Source organism: Astatotilapia calliptera, chromosome 11, assembly GCF_900246225.1.
Source record: "Astatotilapia calliptera chromosome 11, fAstCal1.2, whole genome shotgun sequence".
In the NCBI taxonomy this organism is placed as follows: Eukaryota; Metazoa; Chordata; class Actinopteri; order Cichliformes; family Cichlidae; genus Astatotilapia; species Astatotilapia calliptera.
In genome coordinates this window covers 17,498,431-17,525,842 of record NC_039312.1, presented here as the reverse complement: position 1 = coordinate 17,525,842, position 27,412 = coordinate 17,498,431, and the positions used below count along the sequence as shown (strand labels likewise).

The window sequence follows — 27,412 nt, the reverse complement described above, 5'->3', positions numbered from 1 at the left end:
GGGTGAAAACAGAGCTGTTCCATAAAGTTTAGAGCCGAGTTCCATAGATTCATTGCTACTAGACCTTTTCAATGAGTCATGTGATCCACTGTTGATAAACTGTTGATTGTTGCTGCTTTTAATATGCACTTAGATCTTTTATTTTAACTGATCATCCAATAAATATGTAAAACCATCTTAGGTTGCTCCAAATAAACCCTTTATACAAATTTGCTGGAAATACTCCTGATTTGTTTATGAGTCACAACAGGAAAAATAGTGGCTTTGCAAGTCTGTATTCAGTAATAATCTCCATAACTCTGTGAATACTAAAATCTGACATAGTAGAAAATCAATTTAGATGAAAAAAAAAACCTTTGTTAGGCCTTGCAGTATACAGCGATCCAGGTACAGTGGGTACAGGGAAGTACACCTCAGAAATCTAAGCGCAGCATCTGGCTAATGCACAGAATGCAAGATAAGAGTCTCCATGTTGCACTGTAGGGGCTAAAGATTTGGCCCCATTCCCAAAGTCCTGGTAAAATAAATGTTGCACACTGACAGACAGTTTGGCTGACCCAGTTTAGATAAATTCCAAAATGTAAATGAAACCAACGGGTCAGAGTGGTAAGTGGGAGAGAAGTGGACAGTTTTTTACTGTAAACAGAAAGTTGTTCATTTGATTTCTTGCATCCTTATAGATAAAGTTGTCTTTTTAAAAAACATATACGTCAGCTGGCTTGCATTGGTGCTGACTTCACAGACCTCAGACTGCTTCTCACCTCGGCAGTGGTCACGGAGCAGCCCTTCCTGCACATTCCTGGGGCTGTGGAAGATAATTGCTGTGGTTTATGAGAGGGAGAGGCCCTGAAGAAACACTTCCACCAGACTTCAGTTGTTTGATTTTGTACTTCTCTCAGAATTTGAGACACGGGAGCAGGGTCTGTCTCCTCCAGTCTCCTAGTCTGTGGTTCCCTGCTGCAACTCTGTGTCGTCCAAATGTTCTACTCACTCTTAAGGCAGTTGCATGTTGAAATAAATTGAGTGTAAGAGTGCTGCACCGATGACAGGCTGCTCACTCGACACTTCAAAGTTTCTTTAAAGCTGTCCTTTTTACCCTGGCTGTCCTTTTCCCCAGTGGCATGCATCTTAACTCTAATCACTGTGCTTTGAAGGGAGCTCATTGTCTGCAAGCATCTTATTACGTGACATACAGTACATACAAAGGGAGTTAGCAGTGTTATTGTTGCGCTTTGTGTGAGGTATGGTAAAGCTGCTCATGATTATATAAATGGAGGCCCACATTGTTGGCCCCAAATCAGTGCTTGAGAGTGGAGAGAGTCCTTTACAGACTCTGGACTCACATGTTCCTCTTATTAACCCTCTTCTAAAGTTATAGATGACTGTCTGTTGTACAGTTTAAAAACAACCCTGGGTTTTGGGCCAACACTTAGGGAAGTATGGCAAACGTTCATCCCAGTTTCAAAGCTTAAAACTGTAAGAAGCAGGCAGCCTAATTCTTAAAGGGCCGTTAAATGACTAGTTAAAGCAAAGTGTGTGTAAATCGCTTTCATCACGTGATTGTTTGGAGAGTAATTAAATGTCTCCTTTTAACTGTTTTGACCAGAATATGAAGGTTTCCCATAATGACAGGTAATTTAATTTTTTTTCTAAACAGTTACAGTATCATTTTACCTAACCATTCGGTCTTTGCGGTTTTTGGATTTGTAGTCAAATCGTACATCAAGAGGCCGCTGGCAATGAATAATTTCATGAAGCAGCAGTTTTAATGAATGTGAGAAAAAAGGTAATGGCTGTGTGTTTTCTGGCGCCACATAATGGTTCAAGTAACATATCATTTCCATATCTTAACTGTTCGCTAAATTAAATTCAAATATGATATTTATTCTGATTGTTTTTTGCGCGGTTGACTGCTTGAGTGACTGGCTCTCAGTAGCAGAGATGTCAGACTCGTTTTGCATGGTGGGCCACATACAGCCCACGTTGATGTTAAGAGGGCCGGACCAATTAAATTGAACTTTATTTATATAGCGTCAAATCACAACAACTGTCACCTCAAGGTGTAACCAATGAAACGCCTCCATCTATCAAATCAAAGATTTTTACCTACACATTTAAAACCTGAGATATCGTAACATACAGCGGCTTGCAAAAGTATTCGGCCCCCTTGAACTTTTCCACATTTGTCACATTACAGCCACAAACATGAATCAGTTTTATTGGAATTCCACGTGAAAGACCAACACAAAGTGGTGTACACGTGAGAAGTGGAACGAAAATCATACATGATTCCAAACATTTTTTACAAATAAATAACTGCAAAGTGGGGTGTGTGTGATTACTCAGCCCCCTTTGGTCTGAGTGCAGTCAGTTGCACATAGACATTGCCTGGTGAGTGCTAATGACTAAATAGAGTGCACCTGTGTGTGATCTAATGTCAGTACAAATACAGCTGCTCTGTGACGGCCTCAGAGGTTGTTTAAGAGAATATTGGGAGCAACAACACCATGAAGTCCAAAGAACACACCAGACAGGTCAGGGATAAAGTTATTGACAAATTTAAAGCAGGCTTAGGCAACAAAAAGATTTCTCAAGCCTTGAACATCCTACGGAGCACTGTTCAAGCAATCATTCAGAAACAGAAGGAGTATGGCACAACTGTAAACCTACCAAGACAAGGCCGTCCACCTAAACTCACAGGCCGAACAAGGAGGACGCTGATCAGAAATGCAGCCAAGAGGCCCATGGTGACTCTGGACGAGCTGCAGAGATCTACAGCTCAGGTGGGGGAATCTGTCCATAGGACAACGATTAGTCGTGCACTGCACAAAGTTGGCCTTGATGGAAGAGTAGCAAGAAGAAAGCCATTGTTAACAGAAACCATAAGAAGTCCCGTTTGCAGTTTGCCACAAGCCATGTGGAGGACACAGCAAACATGTGGAAGAAGGTGCTCTGGTCAGATGAGGCCAAAATGCAAAACGCTATGTGTGGCAGAAAACTAACACTGCACATCACTCTGAACACATCATCCCCACTGTCAAATATGGTGGTGGCAGCATCATGCTCTGGGGGTGCTTCTCTTCAGCAGGGACAGGGAAGCTGGTCAGAGTTGATGGGAAGATGGATGGAGCCAAATACAGGGCAATCTTGGAAGAAAACCTCTTGGAGTCTGCAAAAGACTTGAGACTGGGGCAGAGGTTCACCTTCCAGCAGGACAATGACCCTAAACATAAAGCCAGGGCAACAATGGAAGGATTTAAAACAAAACATATCCATGTGTTAGAATGGCCCAGTCAAAGTCCAGATCTAAATCCAATCGAGAATCTGTGACAAGATCTGAAAACTGCTGTTCACAAACGCTGTCCATCTAATCTGACTGAGCTGGAGCTGTTTTGCAAAGAAAAATGGGCAAAGATTTCAGTCTCTAGATGTGCAAAGCTGGTAGAGACAAACCCTAAAAGACTGGCAGCTGTAATTGCAGCAAAAGGTGGTTCTACAAAGTGCTGACTCGGGGGGCTGAATAATTACGCACACCCCACTTTGCAGTTATTTATTTGTAAAAAATGTTTGGAATCATGTATGATTTTCGTTCCACTTCTCATGTGTACACCACTTTGTATTGGTCTTTCACCTGGAATTCCAATAAAATTGATTCATGTTTGGCTGTAATGTGACAAAATGTGGAAAAGTTCAAAGGGGGCGAATACTTTTGCAAGCCGCTGTAAGAAAAAGAAGTGTAATTTCAACCACACCAGTCACTCAATCACAAATTTCTATGGTAGATAGTGGGGAAAAAAATGGTAACTTTTCTCTCATTCAATTGTTTTCTTTTTTCTCTTAATCACGTCAATGAATGTCATAAAAGCTGTAAAACGTAGCAAAATACAGTGCAAAATATATGCCTTCACATTTTCCATGCAGTGAGGCTGGTTTGGAGTCTTTGCCGGGCCGATTCTGGCCTTATGTTTGGCACCTCTGTTCTATAGGCTAAAACCTTTAAATGTTGCCTTGTGATAACATGTCAGCGTGATCTAAAAGCCTGCTCGCTTTGTGGTGGATAGATAAAGTCTCATCTGTCAGCAACTGAACATTCGTGTTGCGTAATGACACTTAAAAGTCTCATTAAAGACGCGTGTTTTCAGTGGAATTTCTTAAAAGCACATTGCACTAAGGCAGATACCGTACACAGGTGCACGCAAGAGATAAGTGTGCAGTGATGATATTGCAGGTCTGCTAATGCCACACAGCTCTTTAAAGTTGAGGCTGTTTTGTGTTTGTATAAAAATTGACTGTGCATCATTATTTTGTACACTGTGCTCACAGTGTGCTGTAAATGATCTCTTTAAAGCTGTCTGGTGGGAGAGCTACAGAGGGTTTCTCTCTGGCCTGCACTGACCGATAGTCAATCGCTTTTTCAAAAACACATTCTATTGTGGTCTGCTGTGACACAACGCCCAGAGCTCGCAGTGGGAAAGGACCGTTTCTCTGTTCTGACATGTTGCGAGTACTTAACCCCAATTTATAAAAGATGCACTGTCGCCACCGCTGCTTGCTGCCGCTGCAGTACGCCGACAGCAAGCACATACACACAGACACACACAGGGCCTGTCCACCCACACGCTCTCACACATCATGTACACACAGCAGCTGCACCTGGGAATTTTGGCCTATCAGCTGCATATTCGCGATTTTCAATGCCGCTCTAGAAGACTGCATGAAGAAATTTATACATATATAACAGAAAGTGCAGCCTGTCATCATAACATGTTATAAGAAAGTGATGTAAACATACAAAGAAGAGATTAGATCAAAATCTGTGAATGTATACAGTTTCAAAGCACCTGTTTCTCTGCTTTTTTGTCACAGCTGCTAATATATCTGATCACTTTTATATATATGATCCTTCTGAATAAAAACACCAATGGCTTGACTTATTGAGAATATTCTCCTATGTATTATTACCTCCCAACACTCTAACTTCTGCCAAGAAACAGTCAAACAGGCTCTCCAAAAATGTTCCACTTTTAATGCGTCACGTGCTCTTCCCCCCGTGTCAGCTAATGTATCATGTAAAGTTTCTGTGGGTTCAAACTGAACTCATCTTGTTGTGGTCTTCTGTATGAAAGCATTACTTCTACATGTGTGGACTTCCTCTGAGATGCTGCTTTAAAAACAAAACAAAAACACCCACCACATTTTAAATGGTGCTTTTGTCTGTTCCACTCCTGTCCTGTAATGTTTATCTCCCTTCCCCCATCTCCTTCAACAGAAGCCCTACACTTTTACTGCCCCCCACTGAGATCCCTTGGCTCTGATTAGGTTCTTATTTATGTATCCTGTTACAGATAGAAGTCATGTCAGCTTCCATTGAGGCACTCTGCTCAGTTATACTGCCCCCAGTTGTGTCCACTAACTTGAGAGTTGAATGTGGACAAGTGATGTTTTTTTTTTAAGATCTTCACCTAATTGTTGAGATTTTCAATTTTCACAGCAACTCCAGTTTGCATGTACAGTTCATATATAATTACTACTACATTTACTACAATTACTACATATATAAAACTAGAGTGTTGGAAGATCATTGTCTTATTTCACCAAAATAAAAAAGAATTAGAGAATGTGTGAATAATACAGGGGGAAATGATCTGATAGTGTACATTTTTGGTCTTATATACAGTGCTGTGCACAAGTCTTGAGCCATTCCTCATTTCTTGATAGCTTGCTTGCAAGGAGGCAGATTTTCTTGTATATTTTTTGTCATCTTGAACAAGTTTTCCAGGTTTTCTGAATGTTTTCAAAGCTTTTCTTCAACCATTTTCAAACCAGTCCTCATACCCGACCAGAGCAATGATTTTTGTTCGTTAAACCACTTAATATCAACATATGAATCATTCAAGCATAAGGAAGGCAACCAGCTCAAGAGGTGAAACAGTGTTTTGCCTATGCATGACATTTTTAAATGGTATCTTCAGCAGAAGTGAACGGTTTCAATGGAAGGATGTCAAGAAGTCATTCTTAATGGAGGAAAACGGGTAGAAAAGCCTGAGGTATGCCAAATTACACAAGAACTCAACTGAAGGTCAGTGTCAGAAGTCTTATAGAGTGATGCATTGTCAACAGTATTTACAGAGGAGGAATTATGAATGCAGAAAACTGCCATCATATTTTAGTCCACTATGAAATACCATCTGGTAAGATCCTGATTGGCAGAAGCTTCATTCTTGACGCGACAATGATCCCAAACACACTGCCAATGCAGTAAAAGCAGAGTCATGGTTTGGCCTCCCCAGCCCCCCCTCCACGTTATCGAAGCAGGCTGGGATCATCTTGACAGAGAACAGACTGAAAAGCAGCCAAAACCCAAAGAAGAGCTTTGAATGTCCTTCAAGAAGCCTGGAGAGCAATTCCTGAAGACTCCTTAAAGAAATGACAAGAAAGCTGCCTAAGAGAGTTCAGGCTCTGATAAAGTAAATCAAATATTGATTTCCAATCTCATTAAAATCAATTGTACAAACTCTGGTTTCGCCATATAAATTTCCATGTATACTTGCACGTATGAGTAAACCACTGTACCTCATTTATCTAGCAAAATATAAAGATTTTTGCACAGTATTGTACCACAAGGTCATGTCTCCTGTCATATATTGGGGCTGAAATCTCTCAAAAAGCACCAAAGTAAACTGAATACAGTCTGTTATCCCTTAATCATTGGTGAAACTTAAGTTTCACCTGCTTTGCATAGTCAGGATTCCACTGAGAGCAAAGACAGGTTTGATGGACAATTATGAAACGATGAAAACATCAACTGTAATACCATAAGATTGACCATCCCTGTGCTCTTTCCTCCCATGTCTTTCTTTTGTCTGCCTTTCCCACTCTCCTTTTCTCCAGCTCTTGGTCAAATAATGCTGTACGTGGACGGGATGAACGGCCTCATATCTCACAATGAAACGATCCAGTGGCTTTACACGCTGGTTGGATCCAAGGTAAAAAAAAAAAAAAAAAATGTAAAAATGACTCCACACTGTAGATATCCTGTAAGATCAACTCAACGACACCACCTGGCCACTGATGAGAAGGATAAAATCCTATACTTGCTGCCCTGCTGTCAGTGTGGTCACCTCAGCCCTCTACTGGCCAGACTGCAGTATGTGCAGCAAATGTGCAGCAGATGAGGGAGCTGCACTGGCTCTCTTTTCACACAGTTTTGATGTTCTTACAAATTACTTTCCTGCCTTTCCGTGTAAATACTGACAAACTATTTGGTGTCTGGTTTATTTTTCTTTTAATTTGAACCCTGTCTTTGTAATCACCTCGCCAGGAAAGAAAACTTGTTTTGCACCACCCCTCCCATTGTGTTGATTTTAACCTCAGCTTTGCAGCATATCATAACCATAACACTCTTCTCACCTACTTTTTTTTCTTAAATCTCTTTTTCCATATTTTACAGTGGTGTAAATCACTGGAAACATTTACTAAACCTTAGATATCTTGCTTTATTTTGAGGCTCATCTGTGGTTCAGCATTTTGATTTTTATGGCATTTTTATACCGTCTGACTGCTGTACAGTGTGTTCCCATGAGCTGTCAGAGGCACACAGCACTCTTATCAAAACCTTGCAAGACTGCCCCTAAAGGAAAGGGCTTTTACCATTTGATGCCATTAAGCATCTGGAATTTAAAGGGCTTGCACATGCTCATCATAGTTGTTTGCAGAAACATTAAGTTCACAGTTGAATTTGTGCGCTCTGTGTTTGTTGCTTTAACAGATTGTTTTTCTTTCCACAGTTTCGTCTGGTGGTGAAGACATCCCTAAAGCTGCTGCTGGTGTTTGTCGAGTACACCGAGTCCAATGCTGCCCTTCTCATAAAGGCTGTGAACGCTGTGGATACCAAAAGGGGTACGATGCTTGCATAACTGAGAAACAAACATAAATGCACAACACTACTGTCAAAGGAGGGACCGACTCGTTCTCTATTCTCACATAGTATAGATATTAATAAAGGAGAAAACATCGGAAACCTGCTGCATTAACCAGAGTGTCAGTGAATTCAGTGTGTAATATGTTGGAGCTAATGGAGTTATTTGCATATGCTAGTCTTTAAGCCAATCATAAATTCCACTTACTTCCCCATAAAACTACAGTGTGTGCTACTATTTAATCATTGAATATGTTCACCTTATATTTAGTCTCTGTGGGATTTGTTGCTACATAGCATCATCATTAAGTTTTAATTCTCGGCTGCTCAGTGAAACCTGAGCAGTAAAACACAGAAAGCGCAGTCCGATCAGTTGTTCTCAGCCGCGCCACAGCCACACATGGAATGAGGCTTATTGAGAAGGAGTCTATCTCCTGCCTGCAGTGGGGTTCAGTTACCTGCCATCCTAAAAGCTCAGCATTGTGCTGTGGCATACAGCAGGGGGTTGGTCATCCGTGTGCAGGGCTCAGGTATCCCTCTGTCACTTCTGCTGTTGCGTAAGAGGACTGAACATGATCCCCTGTCTCCCGATGAGAGGAGTTGGTCTTCATGGCTGAGACGGTGCTCCTTGCTTATTGCCACATGCAGACGCCTCCGTTTTTTGTTTTTCATTTTTACTGCTGTGTTTCTAGAGGAAGATGAAAGCCATACTGCAAAGTCTGCTGGCGCAATAAGATGACTTAAAAGGTTTTATTTTTTATATTGCTACACAGCGACAGAGCCAAATCGGTTTTTATGACAAACTGTGAGATGATCGAATGGATGATTTCAGATTTTGTAGTTGTTCAGCATCTTTGTAAACCTTGAAATAACTTTTCTTTTTATACACACTTGTGTTGCATGTGTTTTCATGATGCAGGTACAAAACTGTGGTCAAATGTCATGGAGATCCTTGATGAGAAGGATGGAGTGGATACAGAGCTGCTGGTGTTCGCAATGACGCTCATCAATAAGGTCAGTAAATACTATTTAGATACTATTTAACCAACTATTTCTGCATTACCTTGGAGTATAGCATTTACCTGCCTGTCTCTAGTGGTTTTCCTTCCCAATCTGCTACATTTAAAGCCCCCTTTATATATTGTATATAGATTGTTTTATCAGCACCTGAATAATGTAGAGATAACAAAGAAAGTCTTTTGAGGTGAGAGGTCATTTGTATTTGTGTGTTTGTGGGATTGCAAATGTTGCTTATATGAAATTGCAGTAACTGTGGTAATGAAGAATAAACTGCAGGAGTGTAAAATGATTTAAGTGTGGATACAGGGCTGCTGGTGTTCAGTGTTTATTATCCTTGTGGATATAGAAAAATGTGTTTACATACTACTAATGTGTTTAGGTATACAGCCTGGCTACAGATCGTTTTTAAATATATTACTTGAATATATTATTTATTACTCAGATTAGCTTCAGTCCTGCAGGTGAATTATCAGTTTAGTTTTGTTATTGTTTCATTATCATGTGTTGGCCCTGGCAAGTATCGAGGGTGTACCCTTCCTGTTGCCCTGTGACAGCTTGAATGATTGGATAAGCAGCTAAGAAAATGGATGGATGGAAAATCGCATGTGTTTGCTTCTGTGCGTGTCTCAGACGTTGGCAGGCCTACCAGACCAGGACTCCTACTATGACATGGTGGATTGTCTGGAGGAGCAAGGCATCGAAGCCACGGCCCAGAGACACCTAAGCAGAAAAGGCACTGATCTCGACCTCGTGGAACAGTTCAACATCTATGAGGTCAGGAAGCCTTCAGTACAAACCTTTATCTCTGTACAAACAAGCTCAGTGTGTCTAATAAGTCAAATAGCAGCCAGGAATGCGTCTGTGTAAAGATCCCTGTTATACTTTATTCACTCGCTGTCTCTTTGACCTAGATGACTCTCCGTCATGAGGACGGTGACGATGACACCCAGTTGCCCCCGAGTGGGCGAAAGGACCGCCGGCGGGCCAGTGTCGGCGGCACTAATGAGAGGCGAGGCCTGGAGAGAAGACGCAGCCGGAGACATTCGCTTCAGAATAGCAGAGGCCATGCTTCTGCCCCAGCATCACCCAGCACCAGTCACGCTCGTGCAAGTGGCTTCCTCCGCTTTGGTAGCCAACATGAAGATATCAGTGAAAGGTAAAGTTTGCAAAAGAAGCAAAGGAGAGGAGAAGTGGAAGAGAATTAGGACACTAAAAGAAAGATTTAGTTTGGCGTTTATTAAGTAATGACCTAGAGCAGAGCACATGCACAGGCAGGTCGACCATGACCTCGTTATTAAATGTTTCATCCAGCTGGGTGATCTAAAGCCTGAAAGATAGCTGCAAGTAAAAAGGAATCACAAATGATTCCCATTGAGTTATTTTACAGGAAGGCTGCCCGACTACAAGTGTGTATTATATTTCATTTGTGGAGCTCTACCCTGTCCAGAGCTGAGGAAAAGAATTTCATTATATAGTAATTTAAAGAATGGCAAAGAGAAGACTGCTGCAGCAAAGTGACATTTAAATTAATTTTCTGTCACAGACATTCTCCTGCCGCTCGAGGAAAAAGGAAGCCTTTGCAAACACGAGATATGAGCTATCTGCTCTCACTCTGAAGTCAGGCTTCCTTCAGCGGGCGTGCACTGAACTTAAACTCCACCATGCCACATGTTTATATATGACAGACCTTGGTGACTGCACAGACTGCATCTGGTGACTCCGGCAAGAAGCAAATTGCAGCCTTGTTTAAATGCTTAAAGGGATTATACCCGATAAAAGCACAGATCCTTTTGATGAACATTACTTTAACCTCTTTATTCTAGATCATGCTCCAGGAGGCAAACTGGAAATTATTTGTAGTCTTCTTTTTTGTCTTTCTCTCCCCAATCATTATTAACAAGCTTTTTACAAGAAGCATACCCCTTACCCCTGGTAGCACTCAGATCTTCAGGTTAACTTAAATTCAATCCAGCAGGTCATATGATACCATGCTAGCTAGCTTCTTCCAGTCCACCACAGGAAATTCAAGCCGCCTTTGAAGATCACAATTTTCCATATTGTTAATGAAATCCAGACAACTGAGAGAGATCCAAACAGCAAACCGGCCCAGACTCGTGTATGGCGACCCCCAAACTATCAGCTCAAACACACAACATATCCTACAGGCTTAACACTCCTTATTAAATCAAATACTCTTCTTCTCTTTTGTATTAGTGGTATTATTAAAGTTGTCCTTTAACTGTTTTATCATGTCATAAAACCAGGATTACTAAAATTCTACTAACCTTCTCAGGCATGTCTCTCTTCTACACTAATAATTTTAATGCTTTCTTAAAAAGCATGTCTGTAGATTTTCGTCATTTCTGTGTGCTCTCCCTTTCATCTTCTGCTGTGTGGTTTCACGTTGTCTTTGTCCAATTTCTCTTCTCTCTCGCCTCCCCTGCATCCTCCCGTTCCTCCTTTCAACCCTCAACCCCTCCTCGCCCACCACAGGGAAGAGGAAGAGGAAGACGATGAGGCTGATAAGGAGGAGGGTGAGGAGGAGGAGGAGGATGAGGATGAGGCAGATGATGAAAGTCATCCAGTCTCTGATTCCTCTAGTCAGGGCACTCACAGGTATTTTAGGCCAACTACCGTGATACAGTTTCTCCATTTTTATTCACACAGTGCCTCCCTACTTTCTCTTCCATTTTGGATTATTTTCACTCTCTCTCGACTCCTACTCTCTTGTATTTTGTCATCCTAGTGCGGTTCCAGATGTAGCAGACACTCCTAACATGTGTTTGAACATAAAGTGTATGGCCAACATCCTCCCTAAAGCCAGTGACCCTGAAGGGCAGAGAGAGTATCTCAGCGTCAAGACCAGGGCATCTTCTCCTGTGTCCGTTCCACCTAAAAAGAGGACCTTTAGTCCTTGGTGTGTTCCTCACAGCCACCTGACTCTTTCTTCCAATTTGCTTTGAATAGAGCGGCAAGCTCAACACACCCTCTGTATCAGTCCACCCCAGCCTCTCCACCCCTTTTCCATCCCTCTGTCCCCTGACTTAAACCAGAGGCAGGTGTCGTTTGCGGTTGAGAAAGCACTACTTTACATGCACACCTCTCAATGTGGAACCACTCCATCACCGTTGTCTGTGTATATCTCACTATACCTTTACCCAGCATTTCAATCATAAAAATACAAATAATTGTACAAAAATGAAATGCCATCACTGAAGACTTGCACTACACGATGAAGTTATTAAGCCCCGTCCTTTTCCATGATGTTGGAAAGCATTATTTTGCATTTAGTCCTCATCTGTCTTTCATTGTGGCTCTGTGCCACAGTTAATCCAAGACAAGGCGATAAATGATGTCAGAGCATTAATGAGTTTCAATTGTTACTGTGGGTTACAGTTACTGTGTAGTTCTGCTCATGTTTAAGCTGAAGTCTGTAGGTCTGTAGCAACAGAAACCACATTGCTCTGCATGTAGCAAATGGTGTTCACTGGACAATAAAAAATGAACACTAAATTATGGTAGATTTTGCTTTTTAAATTGCACGCTTAATCAGTGAGACAGAGGGAGATATTGTATCGTCCCTGTCTGCTCTGTCGTCTTGTAGTCTTGCAGCCCTCCTTCCTCAAACTGTCTTCTTTATGTGACTAACAGCTAGATATTTAATCTTTGGAGTCTTTCAAATCTGACTTGACTTTTCTCTCACTTACATCTTCAGTCTGACAGATAATACATCTCCTTCATCTTGCCCTGCTAGAAAGCCCTGCTGGGCTGAAAGGTAAGACAAGGAGTCAACAGGCCAATGTTAAACAAGATATATAAGAGCTTTAGAGTTGAACAGTAGTATAAAACCTTTGGCACAACAGTGACTGGGTCTCCTTAAGTTACTGAAAATGTAATGATACCATTTTTACTGTTGTGCAAGTTAGTCAAAAATAATAATAATTACAGCTGAGCTGTTTTCACACACAGACATGGATGAGCAATAACTGATGGATGGATTTTCTCACAGTGATGCTGCTGAACTGCCTTAGTGGGATTTAAGTTATACAGTTATAAGTCATACAGTGCTTAAGAAATGTATTACACCACCACCCAGTGCAAGAGCACATAGCTATAGCTGCACGGAATTAAGAGTACTGGTAATTACCAAAATCATTGATGTTCTTGTAATGGCTAGTCCACAAGTATGTGCAAGCTCTTTAATAAATATTATATTTTTCTTGCTAAAATATATTTAATAATATCTCAAATTTATTGTTTTACAAAAAAAATCTGAAAAAACGTCATTTGTCAGGTTTTTTCATCTTTTTGTTTTTATTAAGAGGCCACATTGAAGTTATTTACTTAAATTGTTTTAGTGGTGATGATGTGCATCCACCTCTGTGTCTTCGTCTGTCTTCAGCACAATACATATTTTTTCCTTTTCTTTTGACAGAATCAGTGGCAATGGCACTCCACATCCTGGCGTCAAATCCATATCCCAGAACCAAACTCCTACATCACCCGTCCATCGTTTTAATAGTTCAGCAACCTCCACACCAGAATCCAAACCTGACAGGTTAGCAACACGGCTAATGCAAACGATTTTTAATGTTAACTATAACTCTGTCAAGCTTTTATTTTGAAGAAACTTCCAAATGCATAAATCAAAGTATATGTCATTCACTTAATTAGCAATAATTTAATCTTATTTGCTCTTTTTCTCTGATTCACAGACCTGCTATAGGGGGGCTGCTAACATTATCATACAGACAGCATCAGGAGTCTCTGGCTGCAGAGAGAGAGAGGCGACGCCAGGAAAGAGAGGAGCGACTGCAGAGGATTGAAAGAGAGGAGAGGAACCGCTTTAGGTTAGCCTCCCTTATGTGACTTCTTAGCATTAAAAAAAATGATGTATAGCTTCTGTACAGTGGAACCTATTAAAGACGGGTTAACAACAGGCCATCTTCACTCACTAAAGATGACCACGTATCTCTCCAGTGTGAGGATACGTGGTGATGGTGAGGATAACCAGATAAACTAAATGGTCAAAATTATTGGGCCACACCTCTTAAACTTTGAAATCAGCTAATTTCACTCCGTTGCCACTGGTGTTTAAAAGCAAGCACCTAACTATTCAGTCTATCTTTGCAAACATTTGTGAATTAATGGGTCGTTTTAAAGGTCATTCTTGTCAGAGAAGCTCAGGAGAATTTTCACTGAGCATGACATCCCAGTGGACTTAAGACCCAGCCACACCCTCAGATGAACACTGGTTCAAAACTAAGCAACACAGTGTATTGCTGTGCAGTGCGGCGAGCAATGCTCAGACGTCTACATTGGAGAAACCAAACTGCCACATCATAAATCGCACAACATACAAGAGCCACCTCAACAGGACAAATTTGGCTGTGGATCTGCATCTAAAACATAAAGGCCACTCTTTCGAGGATGCCAGTGTTCACGTTTTGAACTGACAAGAGTAAAAAAAGGCCATCTATGTCCACTCTGAACATCCAGCATTGAACAGAGGGGGTGGCAAGAGATCCCATGTAAGTCCAACGCTCTGCTGATCCAGTAACTGCACAGTTCCTCCTCTGACATCAACATCAGCAGCTCCTGTAAGTTTAATGTGTACACAGCCCAGTACTTTTGTCCATACAGTGGTGTACACTGTAAAGAGAATAACGGCAGATGGAGCATCATACGGCGATCTCTTTGTACATATCAGATGTAAATAAAAATCTTATGTAGTATGAATGCAGGTTTAAACTGTCTTTTGCCCATGCTCTCCCTGCTCTCCATGATCCGTTTCTGTCTTTCTGTCTCAGTCGAGATTATGTTGAAAAGAGGGAAGAAGCAAGACAAGCCAGAGAAGAAAGGTGAGGTTACTTTGTTTCAGGGTTTCACATGCATGCACTGCTGCAGCTGTGAAGCTAGGTTAAAAACTAAAAAGCATTTTAATATCTGATCAGATATAAGATGTACAATTTGCCTCAGCCTTAAGCTGTTCCAACGTTTAACAGGAATAGTGTGTAGTTGTCTTTTGGCATGCATGTTTTTTGAAAATGCAACTTACACAATTTTGAGGGACATGTGAAGTGTTACCTCGTGCCAAAAATCTTATAGAGAACTTTGGCAACTTTATCAACATGGATATGATTTGTCATCATTTCAGTCATTGAGTAATGGGACTATGGCTCCATTTTCCGTAATTACCCTGGAATGAGACAACGTAAATGGCTTCTATTCATTGACATAACTTTTTGATCATTGTTATATGAGGTCATCATACCTCTAAAGTCTAAACTGTCATGTATATTTCAATAGTTAGAGTTGCTGGAGATTTATGCTTACATAGATGTCACTACCCCAAAAAACATCATCCTCATCACCATAACAAATTTACTGTGCATCTTGTATTTTATTTAGTTATCCATTACCGCTTTTCATGTAACTACAGCGCAGTGTCCACATAAAAGTAAAAGCAGCTGTTTGTCACTGCAGGTACAAGGCTGTGGAACGGGTAGCTGCGGAGGAGTTTGAGCGGGAGCGCCCCAAAGTGCCAACAAGAGGGCGGACGGAGATAACTCTGTGTTTGAGTCCAAACCCCGCCAGCCGCTCAGCATCCCGCTGTGCTACACCTTCATCCGTGATTTCACAGGAAGACACCTCCACCATCACACACCAGAGTTTGGGTACACCTTGTTTGTCAAACATGTATTCTTCATTAGGACTTGAGAGATATGTGCATGAATGAGTGAATGAATGCTTGATGACACAGCTGAAGGACACAATACTGGCTGTTTGTGCTCCTGTCTCCCTCACTTGGCCTGTCATTAAAACTTGATAAAAATAATTCTGTTTCCATCTGCTGTGATTTAATGGCTCCATAGTGTAGTGGTTAACACATTTGCCTTATACGCAAATAATATAGGGTTCTAGTGTACTCCTTGTACCAGTTCCAAGCCTGTGTAAGAGGGAGGGTTGCATCCAGTCCAAAAACCTGTGCCGAATAAATTGTGCTTATTCATCTGTTGTTGTGACCACTTAGTAAATAAGGGAAACCATCTATATTTACGTTACAATATAAAGCACCTTGAAGCAAGTGTTGTTGTGATTTGGCGCTATATAAATGATAAAGTCAGACAAAGCAACAAAAGGAGAAGCTGGGCTGAAGCTGCACTGCAATGTAGATGTGCAGAGGTGCTTACGCTCGGCCTTCAGCTCCTATGGATTGATATCAAAGGTTAACAGCTGATGGACTCTCAGTAATTTCAAGATACTTCAATGTAAGATTGTAATCAGAAACTTCTTGTTTTTTTCTTCAGTTTATCTTCGTAAAGCATGCTTCTTTGGTGACTTTAAACTGAAGATAAAGGCTGAAGCTGAAGGATTTTTCTCAGACTTTTTGTAAAGCATTGCAGTGTTTCAGCCAGTCGTATAAAGGGATTAGGTGATTGATTTATGTATTTCAGTCTGAGAATGTCAGTATCAGCACACTTAATGATATGCCGGGAAGCAATTTTAAATATATTTTTAGATTTTCCTTTAACTTTTTTTTTGTTCTTGAACACTATCAGAGTTATACGTTGGCACATAACTCTGTACAGAAACATTTAAAGTAACATTTTTCTTTAATATTGCCGTAATTTCTCTTCCAGGAACAGAACACATCCCACATGCTGAACCACAGACCAGAATAAAAAGCGCAGCACCAGAGTTACCAGTATTAGAACCTTCCCCTGCACCTCCCCCTGAACCAGACAAACAGCAAACTGAGGCGGCGTCGCAGGCAGAGACAGAGGATGTTGTTGCTGAAGAGAAGGTAGCGGTAGAGGTGGCTTCAATTGGACAGTCAGGCAAGAGTAAGGAAGAGACACGAGAGCAGGTGAAGCTTGAGGAGCGGAGACAGCGTATGGATGAGGCAGAAGAAGAAGAAGCAGATGTAACTGATAAGGTGAAGGAGGGAGAGCCGGATGTAGAAGCAGAAGCAGTAGAGTTGGAGGAGGAGTCTGAGAAGGAGCAGGTGACAGAAAGGGATGTAGATGACAGTGTGCTGTTGAGTGAAAAAGAGAGGCAGAATGAAGAGGTGAATGAAAAGGACAACTGCTCTGCATCCAGCATCTCCTCCACAAGTAGCACTCTGGAGAGAGAGGAGCGGGAGGTGAAACTCAACCGTGAAATCGAAGCAGGTAGAGTTAAAACATTTTGCAGATTTTATTTGCTTACTTTGATGATCAACTATTCATATTACCTTCTATTTGATCGAAATTGTTTCTATACCTTCAGGCCAATGGACTCAGTGCATTAAAGAGGCAGATGTGAATGACCACTGCAACAAAATTCTCAACGGGAAACGCTTCATGCTGGACATGCTCTATGCTCAGAAGACGGCCGCTGAGGATGATGGGAAAGTGGGAGAATCTGAAAAGGAGAAGTGTAAATGTGAGAAGGAGGAGGTGAATGACTCTGTGGCGAGTTTGGCTAGCAGGATCTCCACACTGGAGGCTCACAGACAGGCCAGAGAAGAAAATGTGAAAAAGATGGAGGTGGGAAATCTGGACAATCAGGGCAGCGTCCGGGCAGTGGCGGGGAAGTTTGGAAATTTGGTCAAAGGCCTGACATCTCCACCTGAAGCAGAGACGTCAAAAGAGCAGCAACAGGCTGAAAAATCATCGCCCGCTGCCTCGTCAACGTTAGCCCCAAAGAAAGAGTCGGACTATATCTGGGACCAGTTGATGGCCAAACCAAGAGAGCTGCGGATCAAAGATATGGACTTCACCGACCTGAAGGATGAGGATGACATGGACATTTTAGATATGGACAGCACGACAGGGTCAGGTGACCTAATACCACCTCTTCCTCCCCTGCCATGCAATACCGCCCTGCCACCACCACCACCACCGTTTGGATGCCCCCCACCTCCTCCCATCCTTGGCAAAATGATGCCTCCACCTCCACCATTTATGGCCCCTATCCCTCCGCCATCCCCTCAGCTGAGCCGAGGGGATATTCCTCTCTTCCAGAAGAAGAAAAAGACCATCCGTCTCTTCTGGAATGAGGTTCGTCCTGTGGACTGGCAGTGTAAGAGTCATAAATTCTGTAAGGATTCTCTCTGGTCCAAACTGGAGCCAGTTACACTAGACACATCCAAGTTGGAGCAGCTGTTTGAGTCCAAATCCAAGGAGCTCTCTGTCACGAAGGTAATTGCTGTCTAGACTGCTATTAGAGCAGCTCTCCTCCCTAGCTGGTTATTTGAAAGGATCATTTTGTGATTTAGTTTGGTGCTAATTGTGCTTGTTGTCTCATATAAATCAGGAAGCACACGGTACAAGATGGACTTTAGATTAAGTCACCCCTACCTCTATGTTAAAGTAAACTATGGGACCAGAGCACATCAACACATTCTTAAATCTTCAGAGTTATTACAGGATCCACTGATTCAAAAATCTGTAGGTTCAGGGGCCAACCCTGCTCCGGAAACTAAAATATGTTCTAAAATAATGCCTTCAAGTGCAGAAAGCTGTGACATTTTAAGAAACATGTACTGTAACACCAAGAAACACTGCCATGTAGACCTCCAAGTCTTTTAAGCACAGACCACACAGGGAATCAGGAAAAAGAAAAAATAATTATAACTGAGGTTTTTCTACCAAGGTTGATGTGTTGGATACATTTTTGCAAACTTCTTACACACTGGTAATATTCTGTATCTTGTAGAAAGCAGCTGTTGATGGCAAACGGCAAGAGATCATAGTCCTGGACTCAAAGCGCAGCAATGCTATAAACATCGGTTTGACTGTCTTACCTCCTCCCCGCACAATCAAGACTGCCATTCTCAACTTTGATGAGTACGCACTAAACAAAGAAGGCATCGAGGTAAGTCTTTTTAATAAGGTTCTGCCTTATGACGCACACCTATGGACTCTTCCTCTCTCTCCCACTCATCTTAACTCCCCAGCTTATCAGAATACAGAGATGCTAAGATATATTGTGATCATCAGCTTGATTTCGAGTTGTTTTCATGCAATTTTGAATTGAATCTTCTCTTTTATTTACTCTGATTTACAGTAAAAAAAACAAAACAAAACAAAAAAATCAATGTGTTTAAATGGTATTATACGCCTGTTTTCCCACCTTCTCCCCAACTTTTCTCTTCCTGCCACTAGAAAATACTCACAATGATCCCCACAGAGGAGGAGAAGCAAAAGATCCAGGAAGCTCAGCTGGTCAACCCTGCTATCCCCCTGGGCAGCGCTGAACAGTTCCTTCTCACCCTCTCCTCCATCACAGAGCTGTCTGCTCGCCTGCAGCTGTGGGCATTCAAGATGGACTATGAAATTATTGAGAAGGTCAGAATCAATCATGCCTGTAGCAGTAGCAAAAGTGCATTATATCTCATTTTTGCTTCTAATTTTCTTATAATAAAATTTAATTTTGTGAATTAAAAAGGATATATTAGGAAATATGCTTGCGATTAGTTAGTGAAATATGAGCAATTATCGCACGAAATCTGTAAATATGAAGCTACAGCCAGTTGGTGATTATCTTGGCTTAGCAACAGCTTTCCAGTAGACTTCAGTACAACTGTACTTCCTTTTGCACCCAGTGGTCTCCCCCTGCTGGCCACTAGAAAGAATGCAGGTTTGAGGCACTTTCAAACTATCTTCACTTTTGACGTCCACAAACTTCATCCGCCTTTTATATACAGTGAATAGTTTAAACAAGATTTGTTTTTCCTATATGGGGTACATCTGTATGATGAGAGAAGAACAGACTTCACTGGAAAAAAAATAGGCATGCAGGGATGTGTCATGTGCTTCATGACTGTATTTTCCTGCTCTTTTAGGAAGTGGCAGAGCCTTTGCAGGACTTGAAGGAAGGAATGGATCAGCTGGAAAAAAATAAGACACTCAGATACATTTTGACCACGTTACTTGCCATTGGCAACTTTCTCAATGGCTCCAATGTAAGTAAACCTCCAAGTCGTTTGTAGCGTTTACTCGCTTTGTACATTTTCTGCAGTGCTCCTCACCCCCCACCTCCTCTGACAGCCTATTGATTTGGCAAGAGTTCTGCGTGCCTGACTGCACCAGATACTGTCCTTCTACAGTAAAAACACTTGTCAAGGCCTCTGCTAAACCTGGTCCTTTCTCTGTGTGTGTGTGTGTGTGTGTGTGTGTGTGTGTGTGTGTGTGTGTGTGTGTGTGTGTGTGTGTGTGTGTGTGTGAAAAAGAGAAAAGGGGAGGGAAGGTTTTGGGATTTCTGAGAATTTCTTTCTGTCTGGCCTTTTTATGTGTGAACCTGCATATGTGTCTCTGTTTTTTTCCCTCATTTGTTTTGTTTTTGTCTCACTTTGTCATCTGTGTTTCTTTGCCCTTGCGTGTGCCTCGGTGTGTATGCAGCTGTGAGTAAGTGTATTTATGAATGAACCTCTGGGATATGCGAGCCAAACATGCAAAGGGGAAACATAAGTCATCAACATCAAAACAGGCAGTTACCGTAAATAATGGCCACGTTTATATTTTGCAGTAAGCCATTTAAAGCTGGCAGGAGAACAAGGGGAGATCCCGTTAGGATTAGGATTATGTCTTTCATTCTGGCTTTTTAGCTTCGCTGTGGCGAGCAGAATAATCAGTCAGCCCTGAAATAGAGTGTAGTTTCAGTCTAATGAATCTACGTATCTACTCTTAGCTCTTTTCAACTCCCTTTTTTTTCCCTGACTCTGCCAAAGAGGAAGTTCACTGCAGTTTTGGTCCTAGAGTAGCAGCATTTGATTTTAATTTTAGACCATTGTTTCCATCCCACACTCTGAGAGTGCTCCTGTGTTTGCATATATCTCTAGGCTAAAGGCTTTGAGCTGAACTATTTGGAGAAGGTCCCTGAGGTGAAGGATACAGTTCATAAGCAATCTCTGCTGCACCACGCCTGCTCCATCGTGGTTGAGAAGTTTCCAGACAGTACTGATCTCTACTCTGAGATTGGCGCTGTTACCCGCTTGACCAAGGTTCCGTTTAAAATTTCACTTTAACAACTAATCTAAAATAGTTTGTTGTTAGTAGACATAAATGCCAATGCCACATCACCTCAAGTCTGTCTTGGTTGTTAGGTGGACTTTGACCAGCTTCAAGACAATCTGGCCCAGATGGAGAGAAGGTGCAAAGCATCATGGGATCACCTGAAAGTCATTGCAAAACATGAGATGAAACCAGCGTTGAAACAAAAAATGTCCGACTTCCTCAAAGACTGTGCAGAGAGGATCATCATACTCAAGATTGTACATCGAAGAATTATCAACAGGTGCATTCACATGTAGATAATCCTTTACACATTAAAGCTTTCCTTACGCATTTTCCAGAATTTTTATATCTTAGAAATATAACTGTGTAATCAGATTTTGAATTCTCGTTAATGATAAAGCATGTTTAATGATGCATTGGCGCTCTACTCTTCTCCAGGTTTCATGCTTTCCTGCTGTTCTTGGGCCATCCGGTGTATGCAGTACGTGACGTCAGCATACACCGCTTTAGCAAGATACTGAGCGAATTTGCTCTAGAATATCGCACGACAAGAGAGCGCGTGCTGCAGCAGAAACAGAAGAGGGCCAACCACCGAGAGAGGAACAAGACCAGGGGAAAAATGATAACAGATGTAAGTCGTCTTCAGCCGACCTACACGCACATTTTTCCATTTCATAAACCTCGTCTTTGTTTAGTTTGAGCTTTCTGATTTCTGAGAAACAATACGGCCCATCCCTAGACGCTGCTTATATCCTTAATCTGGTTAAAGCGCCAAATGCGGCATTTGTAAGGACATCGGTATAGCTCCTTGGTATTCACATGTATAGGTTTCTGTAACAACAATCAGTGAATTGTTTTTAGTGTATCCTATTCTGTAGCTGGAGCCAGCTAAGAAAAGCCAGAGCAAACACCTCACCGCATGATTAAAATCCCCCGGACTGTCAGAGCAGACTCAACAGCGGGCTCTGGCAAGAACACCCGCTCTTCAAAAGGTCCCTAATTCAATCACTGTGTGAGAATTCAAACTCTGGATTTCTGGATGGCCCACTCCTCAGCTCACACTCCTACAAAGAAATTCAGTCAAATATGCTCCTCTGGGCTGCACAGCTTGAATCTGCAGTGATGATTTTATGGTGTATGACAGGGGTGTGAAACATAAGGCCCGGGGCCCAGAATCAGCCCGGCAGACAATCCAATCCGACCCGTTGGACATATTTGTCAAATGTAAAGGATGGAATAAGTTTTTAGACTTTTAACTGTATTTTTAGGACTTGTACAGCTTTTCCTACTGATAAACACCTCAGACCAAAGCCATTCATGCTGCAGTAAGAAAGTAATTGATAAAAAGTTGACAGGAAACCATGACAGGGAAGTCTATAGTAATTTTATCTACTATAGACATTTCTATTTTATTTCACAATGTGTCAGCAGTAGAATAAATAAGTAAAACAGGGCATTTTCTGTGAATTAGCAAATCATTCCACTTAATACTGAGCTACCAGAATTGTCTGTAATTTTATATATTTATTCTGTACAATTTAAGCCCAAAGAGTCATCCTGACTCATTTCTTTCAATAACCACAACAGCATTTCTTCATCATGTTGAAAAACTGAGATATTAACACTGCATTTCTTTTTCTTGTATTGACATATCTCAGCAATTAAATGCACAGTTAAACTACTTTACACTGACAGAAAGGGTATTTCCACCAGTCTGGCTCACTTAAGATAAAAGGGGGCTTAATTATGGCCCAAGATGTAAAATGAGTTTGGCATTCCTGTTCTAGGAGATGAAAGTCTCACGAAAATGCAGGTATTAAAAAGAACGTGTTTAAATATTTAAGGACTTCTGGTATTTGCTTTCTTCCTAAAAATTAGGTGACAAGACTGCACCACTGTCTTATCTTAAAACTCGTATATAAAAACTTATACTATTATTTTAAAGTCTGCAAAAATGTAATTTTTACTATTTTTTTTCCATAGAGTGAAGATGACAATGATAGTGAGGTAATTGTGTTTGCAGACAAGTGCATGGGTGTTTGCATTTAACCCTGTCTTTTTAGACACGCTGTTGTAACTTTGGAAAACACCAAGTGTTGTAACATCAGGAAAAACAGAGTCGATTGTGACACTGACAGGCTGTGTGTGTAAGAGAGACCGAGCGTGGATGAGGAAACTCGATGGACAGAAAGAAGTGACTGCATGATATGTTCTGTTGATTGAATCTAACTTCAACAACTCACAAATACTCAGGTGAAATATAATGAAATTCTTGAACCCGGCATGTCAGCATTGTTTCAAGAACCAGTCTTGAGGGAGAAAAAAGATTGTATCTCAGAGTTGTGGGTGGAGTGTTTGAAATGCCTAACTGCTCCTGTAAAGGTTTACCTGTGTGACGACTTTCATACGTAAAAGGTCTCAGAGCGTGGAGTTGAGTCACATTATACTGCTAACACAATCTCATGTGCCCATCTGTTGCTGTAGAGTGGTAAATTTGGTGGAGCCCCTTCAGACAAACCGGAGAGTCAGCCTCAGAGTGTCCAGAGTGCCGAAGATGCAGCAGAACACGAGAACATGAAGGCCGTCCTAAAAAGTAGCCTGCAGAGTGGAGAGAGTGGATCATCCACAGTGCCGGGCCTTCGAACACGCACCAGAGCCAGTAGCACCAGAGGTTCTTCTCCTTTACGTGTTGTGCTTTTACACTTTTAAATATTTCCTTATTTTTACCACTGCCATCCAGAAAACTAGATTTGCATTATTCAAGTCAAACACAGTAACAGTTGTTTCATCTTTATTGAAGGAATTCTACCTAAAACCTAAGTTTAATTAGGACTATTTAGCAATGTAGCAGCAAATCTCTTCAATCTCTATGTTTATACACCACTTTGGTGCCTCTGCTCACCCCAACCAGTCAAGGCAGATGGCTTATTATTATTTTTCAGTTCATTTTTAATCAGTCATTTCAAGGCAGTAAGCAGCAATTCAGTTATAGGGGGGAGACATTATAGCAGGGAATGGTCATCCATGAATCTTTAGTTAAGTTTTGGATTTTACAAATAAATGTTATTTACATAAGACCAATTCACAATAGTGAAGGGGCTTTATATTACATGGCACAGACTACAAAATTAAGGAGAGGAATACAAAATTATTTGGTGATCCTCAGTGACAAAGCATATGGAGGACGAAGACTTTTTTTTTAACACAAATAAACTGGTAAAACCAGGCTGAGGGAGGGTTGTGGGAGGAATGTGAGTGTGACATAAAAGAGGAGCAGAACATCTTCCTGTTTTACGTTTACTTCAGCTGATCCAAAATGCCAGCTGAAGGCTTTTCAAGGGCCTATTATGACATCCTGTTTACAAGATGTTGCTAAATGTTGTAGCAACATTTGCTGAAAGTAAGCATGCAAACTAAAAGTACTATCAAAAACGATTTGCATTAGTACTACAGGCCAAGGTAATGCTACTGAGTTCAAATATCTGCTCAGACATGCTATTTCTGAGATTTACAGAGCCAGATGCCTCAAGTTTAGTTAATTGAATTCAGAAATAACTACAATTACAGGTTATCAAGTCTGTCGTTAAGCCTGCTTGTAGTTTAACTAAATGACTTAGCCCTTTAAAGAATATTATGAGATGCTATTACCTTGGTACCATCAGACGTTTCGCTTACCCATTTTAACTGTGTTGTTTTAGGTCGTGTTGCCCCATGGTGCTCTGCCAACGACGACCCAGTAAACTGCACAGATGACACAGCAGACGAGATCATGGAGAGGATTGTCAGGTCAGCCACTCAGGGGCCCAGCCAGCGGACGCAGCCGCGGGAGAGGAGACGATCCCGAGCCAATCGAAAATCATGTGAGTGGTGTCAAATATTGGGCGAGCTGCCTCATTTCTTATCATACACAGAGCAGAAAGCTCCAATCAGCTCCATATGTAAACTCATATAATGCAAAAAAACAAAACATTTTTCCATGATAGGCGATTATGTTTCCACTCTGAATTTTCCTCTTGTGTGCACAGTGAGGAGGACACTGAGGAATGGTTTGACAACAGAGGAGGCAAACGCTCTTGGCTTGTCTAATGGTTCGGAGATGCAAGTGTGAGCTGGACCCCCATGGGACACCACGCTATCTGGAAGCCCTTTCACTGCCCCAAACCCCCCATAAGGACATAAAGACCCAACCCGTCAACCTACTCTGCTCCGGTTTGGCACTAAAATCCCCCTCCCCAACCCCAGCTTTGATGAGTTGATCTCATCTTTGTATGTCTGGACTTGACCAAGTGCTTCCTAACGAAAGAGAAGGGAGAACAGGATTTTATTCCTGAACTGATGGGCAGAGGGAGCAGAAACGGCGTGCTGCATTAAAACCACTAAGCTTTGCCCTTGCCGGTTAAACACAGTTTACACATGATTTGCTTTCATAAGGCTTCATCACAGTTATGCTTTCAATGTGATATTGCATACAAACACCTGCAGAAATGTTTGGTTTTTTTAAGGCCGAGGGAGTCAAAACAGTTGGCAGTTTAATCCCCGTGGCCTTCAGTGAATTGAGAGGGCTAGAAAATCAGTTCAAATAAATGTGTTTGGGTTTAGTTTCAGCCCAGGAGCTTTCGTGACAAAAAAGACATTTCATCTATTGAATAGATGGCCTTGTGCAGAGGGTTATTTTGTTATATACTACTGTGGTAGTTTTGTGTTTCGTTTTGCTCAAGAAGGTGCTCAAATAAGGAACAATTGCACTGGATGTAAAAGTTGGGTCTCAAAGGAAAGTGAGATCCTTGACACTGATTAACCATTCAGACATCTGAATCTGAGAACATACTCAGCAGTTAACCAGCAATTCAGCAGTAGCACAGTTTTTAAATATTTAATCAAAGTCAACATATCCAAGGCAAGCGTGCATTAGTTTACTAAATAAGAAGGAATTCATCAGAGAAACGGCGCAGATATTTTTTAAAGTTGATATGAAGAGAGAAAGGCGATTGCCAACAGCTCCGTTACAGGTTTGACTGGCAATCCCACTAGTTTCAGACTAATGCTAACGATGCAAACATTTATAGTTTGAACTGAAGTCGCATCGTCACCGTCGTGATCTATTCTCACCGATGAACAGCTGGAGTGAGGTGAAGTACAAGTGAGCAATCTTCACAGAGTTTATTTCGTTTTATTTTGTAGAGACTATGAGCTGCACATTTCAGAGTGCCTTTCAGAGACAGCTATTTATTAAGATGTTTTCAGGGACATATAATAACGAAAATGTTGCTACAGATGTGCGGTCTGTGGGGCAGGGAGGGAGCAGAGGTTAATATTGCAGTGTAGATCATTCTTGAGCTGTGATTTATTTTTAACCAGTGTTTTTAAACTTGTCATGGCAGAATTACTTTTTTGGTTCCATGCTATGTCTTGGATCAAGTAGTTTATGAAGATAGCTTTAACATATTTATGACAACTTAAGGATTGGCTATGCACATTAGCTGTTATCCTGTTGCCTTATTGTAAGATTCATTTAGGTTCACTCCATTCATAGTGTAGTAATTCTCAATGAATGCAAACCATCAGGGGGCACATTTATAATTATTAGTTAGGAAGCACATAAAATTTTTTAATTTATAGACTTTTTAAAACATCAAAATCTGTACTGAACTGAATATTTTAGAGGTCCACGTGCTGTTAATCAATTTGGAATGGCCTTGACTGAATTCATAATGATCTCTATTCACTTTTAATTTTCACTGTGATGGAAACATAGCCATTGAGAAAATAATTTAGCGCATTGTGATAAATCTGCATAAAAAAAAGAAATCAAATGAGCACTCCATTTTTATTTTGTTTTGAATTGACTGGAACCTTTTCAGCACCTTAGACTCGATGTGTAGCATGCCACTTAGTAAAACTGCAGTTACAGGAGGAGCTGGGAGCTCAGTGCGTTTCCCGGGTTGTACTGACTTTTCAAGAGCAAAAACATGTTTGAAGCAATACAGGGGAATGTTGTAAACAGATGTACATGTCATAACTGTCTTTTTTTTTTTGCTCCATGTGTAGAATAGTGTATTATAGACTAAAAGCAGTGTTATTCAAAATATAATTTAAGAAAACCAAGCCATGCATGGTTTTAAAAGAAAGTGACACTTCTGCTTAATCCAGGAGGTGGTTTCACTTTGGTTCTAAGAGCTGTAGGATTTTCACTTCAGACTGTAACATGAACACCCAGCGATCGGCTTTACCAGTTACTCCAGTAAAATCCAGATGGAAGCCTTTGATTTAATTGCACTTATATTTTTATCATTAGCCCATCACACACTGCTGCCTGTGCCATAACATCACTGTGGAACTTGGACTAAAGTGCTTTACTACCAAGGCTTCAATTGCATCTATACCCACAGCAAAAACTATGTAACAACTACAATAAAAAGGCAAAATGCAATTTTTTTTTTGTCATCAACTTCTTTCTGCCACCTTTTCTTCT

The 27,412-nt window shown here is 41.2% G+C and overlaps 1 protein-coding gene across 4 annotated transcripts in view; it reads left to right on the top strand.

Moving 5' to 3' along the window:
* fhod3b (formin homology 2 domain containing 3b) overlaps positions 1-27,374 on the top strand; it is a 94,534-nt gene extending 67,160 nt beyond the window's left edge. Inside the window, exons 6-29 of one of the 4 annotated variants that reach the window (XM_026185378.1) lie at positions 6,892-6,986; positions 7,788-7,899; positions 8,838-8,932; positions 9,569-9,712; positions 9,850-10,094; positions 11,432-11,554; positions 11,685-11,855; positions 12,654-12,713; positions 13,374-13,496; positions 13,654-13,788; positions 14,749-14,799; positions 15,425-15,615; positions 16,582-17,112; positions 17,210-18,123; positions 18,641-18,799; positions 19,090-19,272; positions 19,770-19,889; positions 20,766-20,927; positions 21,030-21,220; positions 21,379-21,571; positions 22,924-22,947; positions 23,425-23,611; positions 24,639-24,800; positions 24,966-27,374. In XM_026185378.1, coding sequence (XP_026041163.1) covers positions 6,892-6,986; positions 7,788-7,899; positions 8,838-8,932; positions 9,569-9,712; positions 9,850-10,094; positions 11,432-11,554; positions 11,685-11,855; positions 12,654-12,713; positions 13,374-13,496; positions 13,654-13,788; positions 14,749-14,799; positions 15,425-15,615; positions 16,582-17,112; positions 17,210-18,123; positions 18,641-18,799; positions 19,090-19,272; positions 19,770-19,889; positions 20,766-20,927; positions 21,030-21,220; positions 21,379-21,571; positions 22,924-22,947; positions 23,425-23,611; positions 24,639-24,800; positions 24,966-25,048 — 4,454 coding nt within the window. In that variant the 3' untranslated portion in view covers positions 25,049-27,374. The remainder of the gene's footprint in view (positions 1-6,891; positions 6,987-7,787; positions 7,900-8,837; positions 8,933-9,568; positions 9,713-9,849; positions 10,095-11,431; positions 11,555-11,684; positions 11,856-12,653; positions 12,714-13,373; positions 13,497-13,653; positions 13,789-14,748; positions 14,800-15,424; positions 15,616-16,581; positions 17,113-17,209; positions 18,124-18,640; positions 18,800-19,089; positions 19,273-19,769; positions 19,890-20,765; positions 20,928-21,029; positions 21,221-21,378; positions 21,572-22,923; positions 22,948-23,424; positions 23,612-24,638; positions 24,801-24,965) is intronic. The other 3 variants (XM_026185379.1, XM_026185381.1, XM_026185382.1) reach the window with 3 other exon arrangements.
* Positions 27,375-27,412: the final 38 nt, after the last annotated feature.